This window comes from Mustela nivalis, assembly GCF_964662115.1.
Source record: "Mustela nivalis genome assembly, chromosome: 8".
NCBI classification, from domain to species: domain Eukaryota; kingdom Metazoa; phylum Chordata; class Mammalia; order Carnivora; family Mustelidae; genus Mustela; species Mustela nivalis.
Genome location: NC_139027.1, coordinates 76,861,088 through 76,885,180, shown reverse-complemented (window position 1 = coordinate 76,885,180; position 24,093 = coordinate 76,861,088). Strand labels below are relative to the sequence as shown.

Sequence of the window (24,093 nt, the reverse complement as noted above, 5' to 3'; positions counted from 1 at the left end):
TGGGGGTAGGGCACCCGGTGGGGCCTCGAGAAAGCTGTTCTAAGTTTCTTCCCCCTCGAGGTACCCTCCACCCTTCTCACTCCTCTTCCTCCCAGCACCCCTTAAACAGTTCCCCACCTTCTCCTCTCCCGTCTTCCCTCCCCACCTTGATCCTCCCCTTTTCTTCTCCTTGCGTTTCCACTCCGCCTCCCCCTTCCCGTGCCCGTCCTCTCCCTTGCTCTTTGGGCGTCCGCCCCGTCAATCACCACCGCCGCCGGCCCCCGCCCGGTCCTCTCCTCCTCCCAGGTTCTTGGAGCACCTCCCGCTCGCGTCTCGGGCCGCCCTCGGCTTTGCGCTGAGCCCGGCGATCTGTCAGCGGAGCCGGCCGGGGGGAGCCGCCCGACCCGCCGGGGCTCGGGTTACCAGTGACTGACAGCGTCTCCATGGCGAATAATTTGACTCCGACTATTGTCTGGCGCTGGCAGGCCCCGGGTCAGATAACCAGACCAATCAGGGCGCGGGCCGCCGCGCCTCATGCCCGCTTAGAATAATATTATTAAAAAAGCAGCGAGCGAGCTAGACGGGAGGGAGAGCGAGCGAGAAACGAGCGAGGGAGCGGCGGGCGGGCGCGGAGCATGCGGAGCGGCGCCCCGGGCGACCCCCGGGCTTGGACGAGGGCGCAGGCTAGGCGCGAAGGCGGCGGGGGCGCGGAGGAGCGCGGCAGCTGCGGCCGGCGCCGGGACGGGCTGCAGTGACTCGGAGTTCGCCGGGAGACCGCGCGGGGCCGGGGGGGCAGCCCCGCCCGCCTCTCGGCGCGGACGGCCCGGCGGGGAGGCGCCCATGCCGGACAGCGCAGCGCGGTGAGGGCGCGCGCGGGCGGGCGGGGGCGCAGCCGGCACCATGTCCATGCTGCCAACCTTCGGCTTCACGCAGGAGCAAGTGGCGTGCGTGTGCGAGGTGCTGCAGCAGGGCGGCAACATCGAGCGGCTGGGCCGCTTCCTGTGGTCGCTGCCCGCCTGCGAGCACCTCCACAAGAATGAGAGTGTGCTCAAGGCCAAGGCGGTGGTGGCCTTCCACCGCGGCAACTTCCGCGAGCTCTACAAGATCCTGGAGAGCCACCAGTTCTCGCCGCACAACCACGCCAAGCTGCAGCAGCTGTGGCTCAAGGCGCACTACATCGAGGCGGAGAAGCTGCGCGGCCGGCCCCTGGGCGCCGTGGGCAAATACCGCGTGCGCCGCAAGTTTCCGCTGCCGCGCTCCATCTGGGACGGCGAGGAGACCAGCTACTGCTTCAAGGAAAAGAGTCGCAGCGTGCTGCGCGAGTGGTACGCGCATAACCCCTACCCCTCACCGCGCGAGAAGCGCGAGCTGGCCGAGGCCACTGGCCTCACCACCACGCAGGTCAGCAACTGGTTCAAGAACCGGCGGCAGCGCGACCGGGCAGCGGAGGCCAAAGAAAGGTACGAGTAAGTAGAACTTCGGCGCCAGTCCCCCCCCCCCCCCCGGGGCTCCAGGGTGGGGGTCGCGGGGCGTATGCGCAGCCCCTGGGAAAAGGCCTAAACGGGATACTCGGTCCCTGCCACGTCCCAGCTGCAGCCTCGACTGACCCTGCCAGCCTTGTGGTGGGAGACCGAGAGGTCAGAAATTTGTCTAAAGCGGGCAAAGCGATCGGGGAGGTTGTCAGCTCACTCCCTGGTCGCTTGCAAAGAAAAGTGGAGAGGCAGCGAACTTTGGGGCGAAAGCAAGACAGTGGCTGGATCCTGTGCAATGGGGGACACAGCAGGCAGGGTGTGACAGTCTTCAGAAGGACAGAGGGGACTCTCTCAGGGCTGCAGATTTGGGGCTGTCTGTGCGAATTCACGGGCACTTCTGCGCACTTCCTGTTCGTCTTACTCGGCTCTAGGCCCAAGTGAGATTAGGGGTCAGGACTGGGATTAATACTTCCCTGGTGTGACCTGCACGTGGAGGGGCCTGGGCAAGAATAGTCCTTGTCTGGATATGGAAGTTGATAGGGAGACTTTATCCTTTATAGGAAGGACCAAGAGGAACAAGACTGGGAGGAATTGTCAGCTGTAGGAGAGCAAAGAGAAACACATGCCCTTTTTCCTGCCTTCTTGGACCCAGCAGTCCTTCCCTGGCCTGTCCAGCTCTTGACTCTTCTCCCCTCAGGCCCTACAGTGCGGGAGGTTGGTAGTTCTGGGGTGAACTGAGAGCTGAAGAAGGGCTGGGAGTTGCCTTGTCCTCAAGGAAACCAGGACTTCCTGAACCAGCCTAACAGTTGACCATTAGGCCCTAGTGACTGCCAGCCTGTGGCTCTTGTGAACCCCAAATACGAAGGAGGAAATGGGAGAAAAACCGGTTGTGGGAACAGAAATCCAGCCTGAGTGTAACAGCAAAACGAGACACCTGGGGTTGGGGGTATAGGGCGTGGTGCAGCCCAGAGTAAATGATTAGGGTCCGGGTTGGGTAGCGGAGTGTTGATGAACAGCGGAACCAGATCTCTGAAAGTGGAAGGGGGAGCTTCCGGCCGATCCTGGCCTCCCAGACAATGAGGTCAGGGTATGTACAGTTGGAAGTTCTCCATTGCCAGCCATGTAGGAAGTTCCCCTCCAGGAAAACAGAAAGGAAGGTCTTGGGAAGCCAGTGAAGAAAAAAGTGACCCAAGATTCCAAATCTCCCGATCTGGTCCGGGCTGACAGTCAAAGGCAGAGCAGGAGATGGGTTCTCCTTGCTGGGGTCCCCCTCTACCCAGCCTGGCATGCATCCAGACTCCTGAAGAACTCAGGTTCTCAGGCCAGGCCCCAGGTGAGAGTGGCAGAACCCTCCAGTTTCTATATGCTGGAAAAGTCTAGGCCTGGATTAGCAATCCCCCCCACCAAGGGCTGCCCTCCAAGCCGCCAGCTTCCAGTCTTCCAGCGGAAGTTTGCACTGTGCCAGCCTCAAAACCTGAGGGCTTTGTCCTGTCCTTGGGCCCAGCAAGGAGAGCCCTCACAAGACCTGCCAGTTTGGACCTAGAAAGAAAGGACCCTTAGCTCCAGGAGCCTGACCCTCAATCAGAGATTTCCCTTAAGTGGTGAAGGCCTTTGAGAGCTCTAACTTCACCTGGCTCTCCCAACCCCACCTCCACTCAACAACTCTGGTTTGGGGAGCCAAGCATCTGAAAATCCAGGCATCTTCCCTTCCTTCCTGTCTCCTTCTCCCCCAACTCTACTGAGCCCTGCTCTGCGGCCCCTCTCCTCTGGCAAAGAAATGTTAGCAACTCAGTGCAAGGCGGGGGGGGGGGGCGGTAGGGCCGCAATCTACAAAGAACAGGAAAGATATTCAAGAGGTTAAGAACAAGAGACGTGAAGGGATAGAGATGGCACAGAGAAAAGGACAAGAGAGAGAAAATCTTGTACTGAGCGAGTAAGAGAATCGGCAGAAAGCTCGAGAGCCCCAGGCCAGGCGGAGAAAATGGTAGAAACCGAAAACACCCGCGGGCAGCGCCCGGCGGCTCGGGCGCGGAGGCGAGCGGCGGGGTCTGGCTCCGGGCGACGCGGTGGCGCCGAGCGGCCTCGGTTTCCCCGCTGACCCGGCCGCTTTGCTCCTGCACTTGCAGGGAGAACAGCGAGAACTCCAACTCCAACAGCCACAACCCGCTGGCTGCGTCGCTGAATGGCAGCGGCAAGTCGGTGCTAGGCAGCTCGGAGGACGAGAAGACGCCGTCGGGGACGCCAGACCACTCGTCGTCGAGCCCCGCTCTGCTGCTCAGCCCGCCGCCGCCCCCTGGGCTGCCGTCCCTGCACAGCCTGGGCCACCCTCCCGGCCCCAGCGCCGTACCCGTGCCCGTGCCGGGCGGAGGCGGCGCGGACCCGCTGCAGCACCACCACGGCCTGCAGGACTCCATCCTCAACCCCATGTCGGCCAACCTCGTGGACCTGGGCTCCTAGAGCCCCGCCTGCCTCGACGCGCTCGCCTTCCAGGCTTGGCGCTGGGGACCGCAGAGACAATGTCGGGAGGGCGCCCTGTGCCGGCAGCCCCATCAGGTACTGAAAGTCCCACTCGCTGAGCGGGCAGAACTGTCGGCCGAACTGCCGGCGGGGGCAGGGTGGATGGCTCTTGGTTTGGCCTTCGTCTGGGATTTGTTTTCAACAAGTTGCTTCTGAGATCATTTTGGAGGCCTGGGATCTGGCCTTGAACCTGGGAAGGGAATAAATTATACACATTCTCATATTCTCTCTCCTGACCTTCTCATCCCTTTTATCCTTTTCCCTTCCCTGCTCTTTCTTCCAGTTCCTTTCCCTTCCTTCTCTCTTGTCCTCTCTCCGTCCCCTTCTTGCTTTCCCTGGTCCCGATCCCTCCATATTTCTGGCTTGTCACCCTCAGTATGTTTTTGTTTCTCTATTTCTGTTTTTCTATCTCTCCTCTGGCCGGCCCCTTGCTCTCCTGGCCCCAAGATCTGTACCCCCGAGCCTTTCTCCTCCTTCCGGGAAGTCTATTTGCATCCTCCTAACTCGCTTTCCCGGGTGGACGTGGCAGGGGAAGAGCAGAGGAACCAGGCCTTTTCCAGAGGCCCTCCCCAAGGTTCAGTGGGGCTGCAGGTGTCCGCTCCGCGGCTAATAACTTAAGCGAAAGAGAAAGGACCGGGGTGCTGGGGACTCGGAGCGGCGCCCTTGCGCTTGCCCCTCTGTTTCTCTCCAGTGAGGCCCGCCGCGTTCTCTCCTCTTCCTCCCGGGGCTGGGGCCACAGTGCTCCGGCAGAGCCGCGGACTTGCCGTCTCCCTGTTACGCCCTCATGTGAATGTTCTTCGGGAAATATTTCTGCTTTTATTTTATAATAAAATTAGAAATCATAAATATATATATGGATATATACCACAAGGCCCGTGATCCGGGAGTGCAGCAGTGTCTGATTTCCCTACAGGGACTCGACACCCCGGTGGACCGTTCTGGGCAGCGATGTCCCAGGAGCCCCAGATATCGGGAGCCGCCTTCCCCCATTCACGGCGCATAACAGCCCTTAAGGTGAAGGGACCGAAAACTCTGAAACCTCCTCCCACCCTCCCAAAGCCCTGCCTCCCGCTTTCCTGTCGGGAAAACTCCCTCAAAAGCACGAAGGGGGTGGGTGGTCTCCTCTTGGGGACTCTTCTCCCCCCGATTACCAGAGCAGGGCCCTCGCTCTGCTCTTTCTTCATTTCGGGAGGAGAGTAAGAAAAGAGAAGCTGTGTGCTGAACAAGGAAAGGATGCATGTTTGGAGATGCCAGAGCTGGGGAACAAACCGGACCACGTAGGCTTCCTCAGCGGTGGCAGCAGTCCGCAGAACCTGATGGCATGCCCTGGGCAGGTTCGCAGGCCCCAAGGAGTGCCGCGGAGCCCGCGCAAAGCCCGGGTGGTGCGTGTGGATGTAGAGGAAAGGTCTCCAGGCTCTGAAATCGGTCGTTTTGGGACTGTGATGAAAGGAGGGGGCAAGAAGGGAAGCCTGAGGAGACTGTGGAGGCCTGGCCGGTGGGCGCATGTTTTTAATAGGAGCAGGGGGCACCAGGGCTTGGCCCGTAAGGCAGTGCCCGCGGGGGGGGGGGGGGCGCCTCCGCATACCGTGCTCAGTCGGTCCCTAGTATGGGTACATTAACCTGTAGCAGCCTCTCCCTTTTGGGGCCCCGGTCCACCTTTCACCCTCCACATTAAGCCGCGCTCGGAAGCCTATCCTGCCAGATTCCAAGCTGTGCAGGACTCCTCGAGGAGGAAGTTGTGGCTTTAGCGTCTCGGGTCATGATGGGCTGTGGGCACGGAACACGTTCCTCCTCCGCGCCCAGGATGTTTCGGTGCAGGCATGCCTCCTGGAATCCACGGGAAAGAGGGAATGAGGCGCTCTTCGAACAGCGAGATCCTAGAGTGCTGGGACCTCTTTGGAGACTTCCCTCCCTGATGAAATCAGCGTTTGCTGAAGACCCTTTAGCGCCTCTTTTCTGAGTACTGCGGAGTCGTTCTGGCCAAGATGCAGGCAGCCGCGGACAGCTGGGCGGGCTCACTTGGTTGGGGAGCTATGCCTCTGCCTTTACTCTGTGCAGGCCTGAAGGTCGAGGGAATCGCCAGTAGGCTCAGACTGCTCTGCTTGGGCCCCACCGGGCACCACAAGAAGAACTCCAACCCTGGCAGCGCACTCCTCATCTTCGGGAGGCTCTGCTCTCTCCAGTGTAACTTGGCTTCCCCCGGGGCAGGTCTATGCTTACATGGCCCCAGCTGTCTGACCTTCACTGAGTGGCAGAGTGAAGAACCATCTATTGCCTGAGGGTCCACAGAGGCTCTAGAGACCAGAAACATCACCTTGAGTCCCCAGAGCTAAGCCACCAGTCCCAGGCTTAGACTCTGGAGCCCACATACCCTTACCTGCCTCCTATTTTCCACACTCCCACTCCCAGGGAAACAGGCTCTGTGCGAACTTTCACAAAGACACCACCATACGCAATCATCATTTGAGTCACTGAGACAGAAAGGCTGTTATGTGCCAGGCCCTGTTGGCACCTGATAGCACCGGAAACACACACCCTTTCACATAGTGACCACACAGGGAAACACACTGACTGTCACACATATGTTCATACACAGAGAAAAACAAGCATGCAGACTCTCAACCCATTCTCAGAGACACAAACATGTCTTCAGGAAAAACCTAAACACACTGTTGTTCCAATATATATGAGATACATACCCGAATGGGCCTCTTCACACGTAAACTCACACACACACACACACACACACAAATACACATCATGCTTCTCCCCAGTAGTATGCAGACCCACACTCACACCCGTGCCCCTGACAGCAGCCAGTCCTAGTCCATCGATCTGCTGTGCCAGGGCATGGTCTTGCGGTGAAGCTGGACTTAAAGGTCTTAGCGGCTGTGCCCCAGGGAAAGAGATGGTTCTAGCCAGAGGAGTGTCAGAGATCCCACCTGTGGCACCTTCTTTCCAGGGGCCCAAGGGGGATCGAGGGAGGTTACCAGGAGCTTTCACTGGCCGGTAGGGGGCAGGGTGCCTGCCCTGGAGCTTTATTCGGGCACAGTCTGGCTACTTGTTGCAACTTCCCTCTTTCCCTCCCCCTTGGAAAGCTAACCCCGAAAATATTTACTTAAACGGGAAACTATGCAGAAGCTCTGAAAATAAACCCTAGCAGCTACTTACCCACTGCAGAAACCATACCAAGCCAGTCCTCCATTCCACACTCCTCTAGACCCAGCAAGAGGTTACGGGCCCCACCAGAGCGTGCCAACTGAACATAACTTTTGCACAGATGCTGTCAGATGAATACAACTGCTCCCTCTAGGCATCCACCAAACACAGTTCCTAATGGCCTGTCACCCCTTCCCCAGTGGCAGCTGGAAGCCAAAAGTTTTGCTCTGGGGACCATAAAGAACAGCCCTGGAAGCACGAATCTGTTCCCCTGACCGTGTCCACCTTTCATTTGTTCCCACCAAGGTTCCATACCCATGCAACCCTGGAAGGTGAAAATGAATGAAGAAGGTAGCATCCAGCCTTCCTGCGCAGCTGGCTGACTCACCCACTTGGGGGCATAAAAGTCAAGGGCTGCTGAGCGCAAAGGGGGTGCCAGAGGGCTCGCTGTGCCTCCTGGGCAGTCTTCCCCTCTCACCTCACGCCCAGCAGCAGTCCTGGCTGGGATGTGGTCCCAGCTCAGACCCTGTTGTTCCCTCCACTAAAAGTGCATCTCAAGGAAGTGGTGGGTATACCTGGGGACAAGGTGGCGAAGACGAGCCAGGAAAGCAAAAGTTAAACAGAGCCAGGGAGATCTGAGGGGGATCACAGGGCTGGATTTTTCCCAGTCCCCATAGGAAACACCATTTTGGTGTCTGGGAAAGCAGAGACCAACCAAGTTGGGGCTCGGGAGTCAGGACCCAGGGACCTCTTGCTGGGATACTGCTGAGGACAGTGTGAATGTTTTTGTGTTGAGCAGCAGGTGGAGAAGGGTGGAGGAGGTTTCGGCTCCTGACTGAGGCCCCTCCTTTTTTCATGTTGCCCATCCCAATGGTTCAGGAGCATCCGTACCTACCTTCCGGGTGCAAAGCTGTCTAGGGCATCTGGAAACAGCAGAGACCCAGTGCGTGAGGGTGTACTGAGACATATAAGAAGGCCTGAGACAGTGTGTAGGTGCAATAGGGTGAAAAAAATGCTCTGATGTTCGTTGATGGGGCCGACGTGTGCCCCAGGAGTCTGGCTGTTTCTGAGTACCTAGATGGGTGGGTGAGGCAGCAAGCCCCAGAACTCTCCCGGGAACTGACAGTCAGGCTTCCTCCTGTGCACTCCCTCTGGTAAAGGGAAGGCTCCTGGGGTTGGAGGAGGACCAGCCTCTCCTCTCACCCCGGCAGAAGCCAACCAGGCACAAGTTTGTCCTGATTCGTGAAGTCAGTGCGGGCTGGGTGGTGGGTGGTACGGAAGGGACGGAGGTTCCCTCCATTGCTGCTGCCAGGGGCCACACAGTGAAGCTGAGCCTGGGCCCCAAATATCTTGAGTCTTGGTGTTGGGGTCAAGGCGTCCATCCCCACCTTGCAGGAGTCTCTTCTTGAAACCTTATGGGTGTCTGTGCAACTGGAACTCAGAAATGGCTTCTCGGTGGCAGGGATGAATCGCAGGGGAGAGGGTCAGATTGGGTGTCTGGAAGGGAAGAGTTTTACAGTTCTCCCACAATCCCAGCCTCGAGGTTTCTCCCCTTCTAGGTAAATTCTGCTTCTGGCCACGCCAGCCACAGAGGGAGGCGAAGTAACACCCGCGGATGTCCCTGAAGAAAGCCCCCTCCTGAAGCCCGACAGGTGCCTCTAATTGCCCCCAAAGTCTCCCGTGCTTGGAAGACCCACAAACGCAACAGGCTTGCACAGGGAGGGAGCCCTTCTTTAGGATGTTAGTGGCCCAGACTTTAGGCAAAGCTAAATCGACAGCTCTCAGCAGCCCAGCCCAGCCAGAGAGCCTAGCGCGTCTTCACTCGCGGAGCAGTGTGTACGCGTCCAACACAGGTGCGCTACGGATAAAACTCCCGCCACTCCGCCTGCCCCGCGGCCCCCGAAGTCCCACCAGAGCGCTGGATGCCAGGCACCGCGCGGCCGGCTCTCGGAACAAGTAGCCCGCGCGCTGTCCCGGGTCACGTAAAGCTCTGGCGCCTTCGGGCAGGGGAACTGGGGACCGCGGGGCTGGGCGGCCGCGTTCCTCCGGCCCTTTGAGCTGGCGGTCGGGCGTGAGGCAGAGGCCTGGGAGCCAGGACCTTTGGGATGCACCGCGGGCGACAAAACCATGCGCTACCGTGCCATCTCCAGTAGCCATCCTCTGTCCGTCCCGGGCACCCAGGCCCGACGGGACCGCACCCGGGCTCCTGCGGCCTGGGAGTCAGATAAGAGGCGGCCGAGTTCCGATGAAGAGAATGACAGGTCAGCAGGTGTGGCGGACCTTACCGGGCTAGCGGCCCTCCATCCCTTCCTTCGGGGTCTTTCCCAAGGGCATGTGTTGCTGTGCCCAGCCAGGCGCTCTCACTAGCTGGAAAGCTCACTGCAGGCAGAATTAACCAAGTAACTTGCCCTGGGCCATGGAAACGCAGCCCTGCGGTGACTCGGTGGTCCCCAGAGTAACAGGTCGTAACTGCCATTTCTTGAACGCTTAGTATGCGCCAGGAACTTTGCACACGGGGTTTCTGTTGAATTCCCCCAGCGGCCACCCAAAGAAGCTATTATTACTGGAAGATGAAACTGAGACGCCGTGTTCGGGAACTTGACCAGAGTCGCTCACGTTACCGCGGCGGGACTGGCATCTGAGCCTGCTCTCTGCGAGTCCGCAGCGTACGGTCTTCCGGGGGTAGCCGCTGCGGGTGAGCGCGGGCCCGCGGCGGCCGAGGCAAGCGCAAGGGACTCCGCGGGGATCCGGGCAGCGCCAGGCAGACGAGAAAGCTACAGCGAGGACTGGCTCCAGACTGAGCTGCGGCAGCGGGAGATCGCAGCCTCGTGCCCTGCTGCGGTCGGGTGAGAGTTTATCTCCGCGAGAATGGGGATAATTGCGCAGGTTCCCCCGCTTGCGGTCTGATAGATAGGGCGCACCACGTACCACGAAGGGGGTTTCCACCGGTGCGGGCTACTCCGTAGTAAAAATGGGACTTTGGGACCCTGGGACCAGCCCGCTACTACCTCCTTCTTTGCCCTCCTGAGACACTGGCCCCGTCTCTGCCATTCTGCTCGGGATGGCGAAGCTGTTTGGGAGACCCTAAGGGCTGAGACGTGAGTTTTGGGTGGGACGCCCTCCTCTTTTTCCATCCCCCCCCCCCATTAGCCCCTTGATGGGGACAGGGCTCTCCATCTGGGGAGCAGTAGTACTGTATTAAGGTGTCACTTTATCAACATGGTTTTACCGGTGGGATGGGAGGAGGTCAGAAGGGACAGAGAACCCAGACTGCCTTTCAGGGCCAGAACTGATCAAGCCCATCCTGCTCTTCCCCCACGGGGCTGAGGCCCACGGAAGCCCCCATCTCCTTCTCTGTCCGCACTCTGATTCCACCTGAGCTCGGTAATTCAGTTAATTTCAAGATAGGGTGTATGAAACTGACTATTTCTGAGAGACAGACCCACGGGCGACCCTGGAAGGCCACCCAGAGACACCTGAACCGAGGAGGGAGGTGAGCCGTCCAAGCCAGACCAAGGGAGTACGCGGAGGGTGGAGCTAAATCCCGCAAAGGAGGCGAACCGGAAGTGTGATGTCTTCCTCCCTTTTCCTCTCCAGGAAAGAACCTCAGCCCATTAGGCTGGAGGCAGAAGGTTGGAGGGAATTAGAAAAGGTGAAGCTGAACGGGTTCTAAAAGCAAAATAGGGGCGCCTGGGTGGCTCAGTGCGTTAAGCCTCTGCCTTCAGCTCAGGTCATGATCTCAGGGTCCTAGGATCGAGCCTGCATCGGGCTCTCTGCTCAGGCCGAGCCTGCCCCCCCCCCCCCCCCCCCCCCCCGCCTACTTGTGATCTTCGTGTCAAATAAATAAATAAAATCTTTTTTATAAAAACAAATAAAAGCAAAAAAGTCTGGATAGTCCTAGCATGTATGTGGCACTCTGCAGGGTGTCTCTGGTTCCACAAACTTCCTCTCATTTAATATTCTCAATTATATAACATAGGTACAAAAGTAATTCTTATCCCCACTTGACAGATGAGGACATGAGATTAAGGAAGGTGTTCTGTGTGCTTTCCTGAGGCCCCGGGATTAGTAGAGGCTCTTTCCTCTACACTCCCTTGTTGAGGTGATTCTTGTTTAGTTTGGGTGGGGGGCGGATAGCAGGTACCAAACTGGCCAAAGGGTGACTGACCATTGTTCCCCAGGGATTGGGGGAAGGATGCAGAGAGATGGCAGCCATCATGGATCATGGAGATCAAGAGGCTGCTGCAGAGACTTAAAGCAAGTGTACCTCAAAATCAGAACTAACAGGAATGCCTGGAAACAGGTCTCTCTGGAAAGGCAACTTCCACACAAGAGAAGCCTAAGGAAGTGGGCAGAGCCGAGAGCTAGAGCTTTGCTTTTTCCCTGGGCTCAGCACCTGTCGGTTAAGGGAATTAACCAACAGGTTAATTTGATTAAAATTTCTGAGCCAGAAATTTTCTCAGAATGTAAGAATTTTGTGGGTGATCCCCAAAGGGCTGTAAGCTTTTTAACTGGAGAACATGGAAGAGACTCCAGACTTCTGTTTATTCTGAAAGACTAGCCCTCCGTGTCAGTTCAGAGGTGTAAATGAAGAAGTCAGGAAGAAGTCACTTTATCATTTACTTATTATTTTTTAAAGAAGTAGGTTAAGCAGTCAGCCTGAAGGCAAATAATATTACATAGCAGAGATGTGGAGAGGGGGTTAGGGACAAAATAAAAGCAAAGACAAGACTTCAGAGAAAGGATAAAAGCCCAGGATGGCTGGAGCCGAGGCAGGGTCTCAGGGAAGGGCGGCAGGCAGTGCTCTCTCTCTCTCAAGACCAGGAATCAGGAAGGCTCAGGGAGGCACAAACAGGCAGGGTCACAACACTCAGTTGGGATGGGTTGGACACCAAACTTGAGACCAGAAAAGACTGAAAATCCCACCGTACCTGGTGGCTATGTCAGCAGAAGTCTGCCTCACACTCAAAATCTACCCAACACAGGTAGCTTCCAACCCAAACCAATGTGAGGCAAAGAGGGGGGATGAGACTGTATTGTGCATGGATGTAACTAATACGTGCCCAAACGTGAAATTATTTCTCACCCACACAACAGTCCGACGGGTGTTTCTGACAGCAGGTGGCCTCCCCTGGTGACTCATAAACCCAGGCTCCCCTGCTGAGTGGTTCCACCCTCCCTTGGAACCTCGGAGTCCTTTGTATGCGGTTGCTGGTGGGGTAAGGAGCCTGGAAACGGGCATGGGACATGTGGGGTGGAGGCGGGTCTGGAGTGGTACCTGTCCCTTCCACTCATACCACACTGGATGGAGCTTAGTCCCGTGACCAGCCCAGCTGCAGGGGAAACCAGGGAAGGGAGCTCCCTGTGCAACCAGAAAGAAAGCCGAGGAACATGATTTACGAAGTCTGTATGAAGAGTTAGTCAATCCCCAGTGATTTTAGAACAGAGGGATCTGTGTTCCGCAAAATTTTCCTTTTTCTGTGGACCTGTATGTATTATTTTTGCTGCTTTTGCTGTTATGGATTGGGGGTTTTGTTTTGTTTTGTTTTGTTTTTGTCTTGCTTTTCTTGGTTTTTCTGTGGTGAAGACTACCTGTGGAGACACGGCTCCTATGTTACAGACCACAGATCACTTCACTTCTCTGGGTCTCAGTTTCCTCATCGGGTGTGCAGTGCATTAGTCAGGGTAAGGTTCAGCTGGAAGTGATTGGGGGGAAAAACACAAAACGTGAGTGGTTAAGCATAAAAGAAGATTCTTTCTCAGGGCACCTGGGTGGCTCAGTAGGTTAAGCCTTTGCCTTCGGCTCAGGTCATGATATCAGGGGAGCCTGCTTCTTCCTCTCTCTCTGCCTTAGCTTACTGCTCTGCCTACTTGTGATCTCTCTCTCTCTCTCTCTGTCAAATAAATAAATAAAATTAAAAAAGAAAGAAAGAAAGAAAGAAAGAAAGAAAGAAAGAAAGAAATAAAGAAAGAAAGAAAGAAAGAAAAAAGAAGATTCTTTCTCCCACACATCAGCATCTAGGTAGGCAGTCGAGGATTGGTGTAAGCCAAGCTCTTCCTACGTTGTTGCTTCATTGCGCATGACCTCAATTTCATGCCCAAGATGGCAGCAATATGGAGGAAAGAATGAAGAAGGTACAAGCCATGTGCCCACTGTCTCTTTTTTTCTTAAAGATTTTTTATTTATGAGGTCATCTGGGTGGCTCAGTTAGTTAAGCAGCTGCCTTCAGCTCAGGTCATGATCCCAGGGTTCTGGGATTGAGCCCCACATTGGGCTCCTTGCTCAGTGGAGAGTGGAGAGCCTGCTTCTTCTCCCTCTGCTTCTCCACTCCCTGCCCCCTTGATCATGCTCTCTTTCTCCCACTCTAAATAAATAAATAAAATCTTTTTAAAAATAGATCTTTTTATTTATGACAGAGGGAGCACTAGTTGGGGAGGCAGGCAAAGGGAGAGGGAGAAGCAGACTCCCCACTGAACAGGAACCTGATGTGGGGCTCTGTCCCAGGACCCTGAAATCATGACCTGAGCCGAAGGTAGACACTTAACCAACTGAGCCCCCCAGGTACCCCTGCCCACTGTCTGTTAAGAAAGATTTTTTAAAAGCTGCTATACAGCATTCCATTGGCCATAACCTAGTTACACGATCACACTGTACTGTCAGAAAGATATGAAATGTAGTTTTGCTCAGAACAGCATTGTGCAACTAAAATTTGGTCCTTCTATTACTGAGGAAGAATGGGAGAATGGATATTAAAGGACGCTGCATCTGAATTCATAAAGGATTAGACACAGTAATCTCCAAGGTCCCTTACAGAGGTTCTGTGTTTCTATAAAAGCAATTAACAAGCAAAAGAAAGAAACAAACAAACCAAAAGCAGCAAAGTACAAACAAAAAAGTTATTTTTAAAAAACAAAAGAAATTTGTTATCTAAAACTTGAGGCTAATTCATTTTAAAGTTAAAACTCATACCAATAGCTGTAATCTTCATCCTCCCTCCCCACGAATATATAATGTAGTTCCAGAATTCCACTGACTGAAATTGCTAGTAACGGGTCATTTAAAATTATTTCCCCATGCATTCACTGAGATGTGAGGATTGAGGGTGCACCGTGGGAGAAACACTGGCGGGGCTGCAACCTCTTTTCACTGCTAACAGAATACTGAGGGCCACAAAAACATTTCTGTAATCATGTATTAAAAGAACTACTTCATTCCTTCCTTCAACTTTCTATTCATTCACTCATTCATCTGTCCTAATTCAGTAAGTATTTCCTGAGTACCACCATTGGCTGAGTACTAGAAGTGGGGATGTGAACATTGTTTTTTATCCATCTTCATTGATAACAGGACTGTAGCCTGACATCTGGTTGACCCACTACATGGCCTTTATCATCAACCTCTTTTATTAGGCTTGGCCTTGTGAACAGGTCCTCCCCAAAGAGATATAAATAGACATGATGTGGGCCACCTGGAGGGCTGGCCTGTAAAATCTCCCACCTGTATTTCTCTATACTCCCCTTCCACGTGCTAGAATGGCAATAACTAGAGTCACCGTAGAAGTCATGCACTGAAGATGGCAGTCATTGCTAGCCTCGGTCCCTAAATGACTACATGGAGTAGAGAGCACTGTACATACACACACACACCCTAACCTGGAGCAAATGCCCTGGACTAAATAAGAGGTGTGTGTGTGTGTGTGTGTGTGTGTTTGATCCAACATGGTATTTATTGGTTACTGCAAGTTCGTGTAACTTGGTTCTAGAGCATCACCAACCCCGGCGAGCACCATCCACACTATATTTTAGGTGCCTCTGGAACACAACAGCCTAATTAGCAAACCAGATAAGTGTGATGGGTGTGCCAGACCGGGCATCTCCAGTGTAGACAGATGACCGGATCTGTGTCCTCACTTGTGAAATGAAAGGTCACCCTTTCCAAGTCCAACACACGTGATTCTCTGGGACATACCACAGCAGGCAGTAGAGAACTCTAAAAGAGTGGACTTTTCTGGAAGCAGTGCTTTGGGTGAAAATGTTTACCCCCTGGAAGTCAGGAGAGGTAACAGCCTCTCCTGAAAAAATCCTTTCTTCATGACGTGTGGGAATAGGGTAATGGGGAGGGGAAGGGAGAATAGGGAGAGATCATTTGAGGCCAACACTTAACCACAAAGGAGAAAATGAGATTTTGCTTCACCCCCACAGAGAAACCTGCACACATGTCTCTAGCTTCATCCCTTAGAGAGAGTACTAGGTGGGGAGACAGGAGATTGGGGGTCTACCTCTATTGTCACCTTCCTGTGCAACCTTGAGCAAGTCAGTAAGACTTTCTGAACTTCAGGTTCCCTGACAGTAAAGGGAGAGAGGACTCTCCATAGACCCTCACTCGATAGATGGGACAGAGGAAATCTAGTCAGTGTGGAGAGCAGCCTCAAATCTTTGGCAGACAGGCATTGGGAAGGGAGGCAGGGAGAGGAGCATTGCTCCTTCAGAAGGCAATCGATCTTTGGCGGCACTCACACTGTTCCACTGAACAACGGGTTAGAGATCGGTTATTGAACCTTCTGTCTCTGAGCTGGGGTGCTGGGGGTTTTCAAGTAAGCTTTAGAAGGGGAAAAAAAAGTTTCCAGAGAAAATAGCAGAATAAAGAACTCCAACAGCCCACCCCCTACAGAAAAGCAACACCATAAAGAATTGGCAGGAGCTGTCTGCAACAATTGTATTGTTTAAAATACAATAAAAGATGTATTTTAAAGATACATCTTTAAAATTAAAATTTTTTTAATTTTAAAGATGTATCTATTTATTTGAGAGGGGGAAGGGGCAGCAGTAGCAGGAGAGAGAGTCTCAAACAGACTTCAGCTGAGCACAGGGCCCAACGTGGGGTTCAATCTCATGACCCTGAGATCAGGACCCCAGCCAAAACCAAGAGTCAGACACTCAACCAACTAGGCCACCCAGGCGCCCCTCAGCAGCACATTTTTTTTAGAATTCTGAAAACTAACTAAAAGTTTGAAGCAGCCCTGGGAGCCCTCTTTCGAGAATATCACTGAACCTTGGTAAGAACATCAAGCTTTGTGGCTTTTTTGAACTTACCCAGGTCCCACCCTTCAGTTCTCAGCTCATCAGTAGCGTCGGAATTAACAGTCTGCATTCCCAGTACCAGTACAGCGGGGAAAAGAAGGGACCCCACTTACAAACTGATCTTAGTTAGTCTGTATGGTGGCTCTCTCGAAAACCTACTCAAACATTGTCTTCGTCTTGACCGCCTAATTGGAACTCACCCTCTGCTATAGCCACCAACCAAGATCTATTTTCCAAAAACATTTATAGACAAAGGTTTCAATTTCTGCTGCCTGAGCCAATGGTTAACAGTGGGGCAAAGAACTGGCCATCCCAAAAGCTTGACAGGAAAGGTTGAGGAGTGAGGTGCTTTGGGGAATGAGGGCTTTGAGAAGCTCCAACCTATCCCTGGCATTCCAGAAAGGTACATCCATGCTGAGGGTTATGCACATACTCAGGAAAGACCCCAAAAGGCCCTAAGCATTTGCCTCTGGCTGACCTGAGACTCTGCATAAGCAAGAGGCAAAAGATAGAATTGCAGGTTTCCTGGATGAGTGTTGGAGCCCCAAGCCAGCATGCACACTGAATGTCTCCATAAAGACTGGGAGTTGTGTTTTTTTTTTTTTTTTTTTAAGTAATCTCTACACCTAACATGGGGCTCGAACTTATGACCCCAAGATCAAGAGTTGCATGCTCCTGCATACTGTCTGACCCAGCAAGCTCCCCAAGACTAGGAGATTCTTTTTGGTGGTTCCGGGCTTTTAAGCCCTGTCCAAAAATTAGCTCACCACTAAGCTAATAGAGTAGAGACTTCAGTGACTGTACATGACGAAGAATACAGATTTTACTAAATTTGTTTGGTACAGTTACTAAGCAAACAAGGACAATAAACAGTAATAATACCAAACCCAGGAGACGGAGTAAAATCTGATTTCCAGAGTTGCCATATTATAATATTTAAAATGTTTACTTTTGAACAATAACAATGAAAAACTACAAGGTTCACACCCATTAAAATGGCTGTCATCAAACAAGCAGAAAATAGCAGTCCTAGCGGGGATGTGGGGAAATTGGAAGCCTTGTGCATTGCTGGTGGGTTTGAGTTTAAAATGTAAAATGAGGAAATGAGTGCATTTGAGTACAATGGTGTACCAGCTGTGGAAAACAGTGTGGCCGTCCCTCAAAAAAAATTCAACATAGAATTACCATGTATTCCAGCCATTCTACTCCTAAGTATAGACCCCAAAGAATTTAAAGTAGAGACTCAAACAGATACTTTTATACCAACGTTCACAGTGGCATTACTCACAATAGCCAAAAGGGGGAAACAACCCAGGTGTCCATCAATAGATGAAGAGATTAAAAAAAAAAATGTGGTATATCCGTACAATGGAGTACACATTTTCAAAAAGCTGTAAGAAGGAACACCTGGGTGGCTCAGTGGGTTTAAAGTCTCTGCCTTCGGCTCAGGTCATGATCCCAGGATCCTGGGATCGAGCCCCGCATCAAGCTCTCTGTCGGCAGAGAGCCTGCTTCCTCCTCTCTCTCTGCCTGCCTCTCTGCCTACTTGTAATCTCTCTCTCTCTCTGTCAAATAAATAAAATCTTAAAAAAAAAAAAAGCCATAAGAAGCAGGATGCCTGGGTGGCTCAGACAATTAAGCAGCTGTCTTCGGCTTAGGTCGTGATCCCAGGGTCCTGGAATAGAGTCCCACATTGGGATCCTTGTTCAGTCCAGAGCCTGCTTCTCCCTCTGCCTGCAGCTTCCCCTGCTTATGTGCATGCACTCTCTCTCTGACAAATAAATAGATAAAATATTTTTTTAAAAAGACATAAAAAGGGATGAAATTCTCATGGCACCTGGGTGGCTCAGTGGGTTAAAGCCTCTGCCTTTGGCTTAGGTCATGATACCGGAGTCCTGGGATCAAGCCTCACGTCAGGCTCTCTGCTCAGGGGAGCCTGCTTCCCCTTCTCTCTCTGTTTCCCTCTCTGCCTACTTGTAATCTCTGTCAAATAAATAAATAAAATCTTAAAAAAAAAAAAAGAATGAAATTCTCATATATGCCATGGCATGGATGAACCTTGGAAACATTACATTAAGTGAAATAAGGACAGTCACAAAAGGACAAATATTGTGTGATTCCACTTATGTAAGTGTCTAGAACAAGCACCTTCATAAGATATAGGAAGTAGAATAGAGGTTACTAGGCTGAGGAAAAGGGATGTGAGGAATTATCATTTAATAATAATGATGGTACAGAATTTCTGCTTGGGAAGATAAAAGTTCTGGGCATAGAAAGTGATGATTGTTGCCCAACCCTGTGAATGTACTTATTGCCCCTGAATTGTTCACTTTAAAATGATTACAGGGCACCTGGGTGGCTCAGTTGGTTAAGCAACTAACTGCCTTTGACTTGGGTTATGATCCTGGAGTCCTGGGATCGAGTGTCGTATTGGGCTCCCTGCCTGGCAGGGAGTCTGCTTCTCCCACTGACCCTCCCTCTTCTCACGATCTCTCTCTCTCTCTCTCATTCTCTCTCTTGAATAAATAAATAAAATCTTTAAAAAATTTTTTTAAATGATTAAAATTGTGAATTTTATGTTATGTATATCTTGCCATAATAAAAAAAAATAAAAAGAAAAAATTACAGGGCACACAAAGAAGCAAGAAATGATAGCCTGAACACAGGGGGAAAAAAAAAAACAAAACAGTTAATAGAAATTGTCCCTGAAGGGGCGCCTGGGTGGCTCAGTGGGTTAAAGCCTCTGCCTTCTGCTCGGGTCATAATCCCGGGGTCCTGGGATCGAGCCCCGCATCGGGCTCTCTGCTCCGCGGGGAGCCTGCTTCCTCCTCTCTCTCTGCCTGCCTCTCTGCCTACTTGTGATCTCTGTCTGTCAAATAAATAAATAAAATCTTAAAAAAAAAAAAAGTCTTTAAAAAAAAAAAAAAGAAATTGTCCCTGAAAAAAACCTAGACATTGAGTTTACTAGACAAAAACTTTAAGTCAGCTAATTTAAATGTGATCAAGGTAATCAAGGAAGCCAAGCCTAAAGAACCAAAGAGATGCACCTGACTGGCTCAGTTGGTAGAGCGCGCCACTCTTGATCTTGGGGTTGTGAGTTCGAGCCCCACATTGGGTATAGAAATTACGTTTTGAGAAGAATAATTAAATGAATATGTTTATTTAAACAAGAACTAAAGAAAAGCATGAGAACAACAGCTCACCAAATAGAGGTATCAGTAAAGAATCTGGAACTATAAAAAGTCACCAAGTAGGGGTGCCTCTGTGGCTCGGTCTGTTAAACATTTGCCTTCTGCTCAGGTCATGATCCCTGGGTCTTGGGATCGAGCCCCACATTGGGCTCCCTGCTCAGCGGGGAGTCTGCTTCTCTCTCTCCTGCTGTTGTTGCCCTGCTCAGGCACATGCTCTCTCTCTCTCTCTCACTTACTCTCCCTCTCAAATAAATAAAATATTTTAAATATATAAAAAATAAACAATTTTTTAAAAAGTCACCACATAGAAATTCTGGAGTCGCAAATGACAGTAACTGAAATGTAAACATCACCAGAGGGACTCAACACGCCTTTTGAGCTGGGAGAAGAAAACATCAGCCGACTCAAAGGTAGGTTAATTGAAATTATCCAATCTGAGAAACACAAAGAAGAAAAAAAATGAAGAAAACTGAGGAGATCCCATGAGCCAGAAAATCACCCCACAGCAAAAGAAGTGCAACAACATGCCCATGCTCAAAGAACCCACTAGTTTTACTGGGTTGCCCACCATCCTGAGACAGCTGGCTTGATAGAAAGGTGGAATGGTCTTTTGAAGATTTAGTTAAAGCCCCAGTTAGATGACAATACCTTGCAAGGCTCGAGTGAGGTTCTCCAGAAAGCTGCATATGCTCTGAATTAGCCTCCAATATATGGTGCTGTTTCTCCCATCACCAGAATTCAAAGGTCCAGGAATCAAGAGGTAGAAATGGGAGGAACACCACTCCCTATTCTCCCTAGTGACCCACTAGGCACAAATTTTGCTCCCTGTTCCCATGACAGTATACTTTGCTGGCCTAGAGGTCCTAGTTCCAGAAGGAGAAAGGCTTTCGCCAGGAGACACGGTGATGATTCCGTTGAACTTGGAGTTGACACAGCCACCTGCCCACTTTGGGCTTCTCATGCCTCTGAGTCAAAAGGCACAGAAAGACATGACTGTGCCGGCTGGGCGATTTGCCCTGACCACCAAGGGGAAACTGGACTATGCTCTACAATGGAGGGAAGCAAGAGTATGTCTGGGAAAAAATAAAGAAGGAGTTACTTTTCACACTCATTAGTGCTTTGTATGCTTGGCAGGATAATAAGTGTCCTTTGCTTTCTGGTAATGGACTCTACCAGCCCACCACAGCACAATAAAGGCCCCCTTAATTCGGTCTCCACGTTTCCCATAATAATAGAACCTGCGATCTGTGGTTGGTCACATGGCTGTCCAAAATAAAGACGACATGATCCAGCCTCCCTTGCAGACAGGTGTACTGGGCGACTGAGTTCTGACTGACGAATACAATTGGAAGTATTTTCTGCAAATTTCTGGACGTGTTCTTAAAGGAAGAGGAGTCCTTTTTCTCCCTTCCTCCGACCACCGTGGACCATGAGACAGCATGCTAAAGTCGGTGGAAAGTCAAGCTAAAGGGATGCCTGGGTGGCTCAGTCAGTTAAGCGTCTGCCTTCAGCTCAGGTCATGACCCCTGGGGTCCTGGGATCGAGTCCTGAATCAGGTTCCTTGTTCAGTAGGGAGCCTGCTTCTCCCTCTGCCTGCTGTTCCCCCTGCTTGCACACACACACACACACACACACACACACACTCTCTCTCTCTCTCTCTCTCTGTGACAAATAAATAAATAAAATCTCAAAGAAAAAAAAAAGCCAAGCAAAAGAAGCCTGAATTTTATATGACTTTAGAGAAGCTATTTCAGCCCTAGACTTCCTACTCTTGACTTCATTAATGTAAAAGAAAAATAAACACCTATTTTATTTAAAACCCTTGGGTTTTCTGGCACATGCAGTTGTATCTCACTAATTTCAACAACCCTTCCAAATTCAGAGTATAATCTTCCTGCCTGGAATCTACCCTATGGCCCTTCTACGTATATAATTTGCATTTATCCTCTCAGTATTTCTCTGACACGTGGCATTAAGTCTGACCATTCCTGGTTCACAAAGGTATAGTAAAGTCACATACTTCCATTTACAGAGTTGCCCAGGGCAGCCGAGCTGAGAAGTGGCACCTCCTAGTTCCCCGACATGTGCCGACCCCACCAGAGGGTACTGTGACAAGGTCTGTCGTGACTCAGCCTGGGCACCCAAATGCAGAAGTTTCCCATGCTTGCTTTTGGCAGGAGCCATGCTGACATTGAAATGATGCTGAGAAAGTTCTCAGCCACTCAGACCCCTAGATAAATTTGTCGGGACTCAGGAAGCCACCAGAGACGCTTCTACTTTTAGTCAGGCTTTTCTCAGGCTGGTGCCCTCAGGAAGAGTCCAGAGGCAGAGAGGGAAAGATCTGGAAGGGTTTTGTAGCAACTATGTGGGGTAATGAGCTAGCGGAAGCCAGAGAGAATTGACTTTTTTCCCTTCCTGGCCTGTAGGATCGGTACCCGAAGTATTTTACCTCATTTGTATAAAAACTCTGGAGGATCACGGTGAAGTCTCCAGACAGACAGATCACAGTCTGCTCTCCTAGGGAGTGAAGGACAAGTTCAGGGAGATCTCATAAAGACGCATGTGTGGACAGAGCAATGGAGCGTAAACTGAAGTAAGCAACCAGGAGTCTGGAAGTAAATAACCTAAACTTGTGGGCTGGGACGCTGAAGGCGAAAGCATGGGGTTTATTGGCAATTACTCTTCAAAGACATTAACCCATCACTGGCATAGTGCAGACTTCAATGCTGTTCGGTTGCACGATATCGGTCAAGAGTCTACAATGTCAGGGGCACCTGTGGGACTTAATGGGTTAAGTGTCTGCCCTCAGTTCAGATCATGGTCTCAGGGTCCTGGGATCCAGCCCCATGTCAGGCTCCCTGCTCAGTGGGGTTGTCTGCTTCTCCCTCTCCCCCTCTGCCCCTTCTCCTGTACTCTTGCTCCCTCTGTCTTTCAAATAAATAGAATCTTTAAAAAAAAAAAAAAAAGACTAAAGAACCCTTTTGGGGTGCCTGGGTGGCTCAGTTGTTAACCATCTGCCTTTGGCTCAGGTCATGATCCCAGAGTCCTGGGACCAAGCCCCACATTGGGCTCCCTGCTCCGTGAGAAGCCTGCTTCTCCCTCTCCCACTCCCCCTGCTTGTGTTCCTGCTCTCGCGGTCTCTCTGTCAAACAGATTTTTGAAAATCTTGAAAAAAGGAAAAAAAGAGTCTACAATGTGTCAGTCATCATATCTAGCACTGGTTTGCAAATACATGGAAGATATGGGCCTTGCCTTCATGGGGTGGGTCTAGTTCCTAGGGTCACCAGGAAGAGATCTGGAAAGAGGCTCCTTCCTTGCTTTCTGAGACATTGTTCTGCTTGTATTATTTGTTTAGTTTTTCAATCTAACGATTATTTGCAAAATCTTTTTGTACCTCCTAACCATTTGGGGAAGGATCTTTTTTTAATATTCATTTATGTATTTGAGAGAGAGAGAGTGAGTGAGTGAATGGGAGGAGGGGCAGAGGGAGAGAAGCTCAAGCAGACTCCCCACTGAGCACAGAGCCCCATGTGGGGCTTGATCTCATGACCTATGAGATCATGACCTGAACTGAAACCAAGGGTCAGATGCTTAACCGACCGGTTAATGTTTTATAAACTAAATCTGATCATCCTGGCATTCAAGTCCTTCTGTTACACGAGGAATACAAATGATTGGGGGGCTTTTATTCCTTTTGGGGACCATCTGATCTTCTCTTGGAGTTCCTTATAATCATCAGGTAACATATTTTCACCTGGAACTTGACCCGAAGAGGAGTGCCAGCCTCAATCTACATATGAAATATTAGTATAGAATCATTTTAAATTTTATAGATAAAAACATGAAAGTTATTTCCTTGTCTCTCCCCAAACAAGGGAGGCTGACTTGAAACTCAAAAAAAAAAGAGGTTTTGGATAGAGAAGGAGTAGATTTAGTAAGCACGGAGTGAGAGGCAGATATAGAAATGGTAATTTAATTCAGTAAGTGTGGTGGTTTCAAAACACTGGGGCAGATTTTTTCCACCTCTTCCATCAAGAGGCAGAATTCCTTCCCTTAGGGCCCCTGGCAAACCTCTGACTACTTTGACCAGCCAGATATGGTAGAAAGGGCATTCTGTGACTTCTGAGGTTAATCAGGCAAGGTCGGGAAGCTTCCACCTTGGTCACTGAGTACTCGCTTCTGGAGCTCGGGGCCTTCACTTAAGAAACCCAGCTGCCTGGGGGCCAGGGGCCTCATGCTAGAGCACGCGGAGACATTGCCCACACCAGCCTTCCAGCCACCCCTGCCAATGAGCCAGACATACAAGAGAAGATGCCCCAGGCCCCCTGAGCAGCTCATCAGCCAGCTAAATGCTACCGCCTGAACTTTGTCAATGCCACAGAGAACCAGAAGAATCAGCCAGGCAAAGCGAATTCCTGACACACAAAGTTGTGAGGTACAAGAACATGAAATATGGTTGTTTTAAATCACTAGATTTGGAGGCAGTTGTCATGCGGCAGAGGATAGCCAGGCAATAAGGAAAGTGTTGCTCAAAAATCAGAGCTACGGAAGAGCAGGGCAGACAGTCCTTGGAGGGAATGCTTGTCTGCAGTAGTCAGGGAGGGCTGGAAAGATGTTGCCCAGTGGTGATTGGGAGGTGACCCAGCTAGATCGCTCCCCTAAGGAACTGTGAGGCCGTGGGCAAGTCATTTTAC

The 24,093-nt window shown here is 51.3% G+C and overlaps 1 protein-coding gene across 2 annotated transcripts; it reads left to right on the top strand.

Annotated features, from left to right (window-relative positions):
* Positions 1–765: 765 nt before the first annotated feature.
* SIX2 (SIX homeobox 2) lies at positions 766–4,814 on the top strand. Of its 2 annotated transcripts, none has more exons than XM_082744370.1 (2): positions 766–1,439; positions 3,578–4,814. In XM_082744370.1, the coding sequence occupies exons 1-2, from the start codon at positions 880–882 to the stop codon at positions 3,906–3,908; spliced, it is 891 nt and encodes a 296-aa protein (XP_082600496.1). In that variant the 5' UTR covers positions 766–879; the 3' UTR covers positions 3,909–4,814. The 2 variants fall into 2 exon arrangements, with proteins under 2 accessions (XP_082600496.1, XP_082600495.1); XM_082744369.1 differs by having other exon boundaries at positions 766–1,445.
* The last annotated feature ends 19,279 nt before the right edge of the window (positions 4,815–24,093 follow it).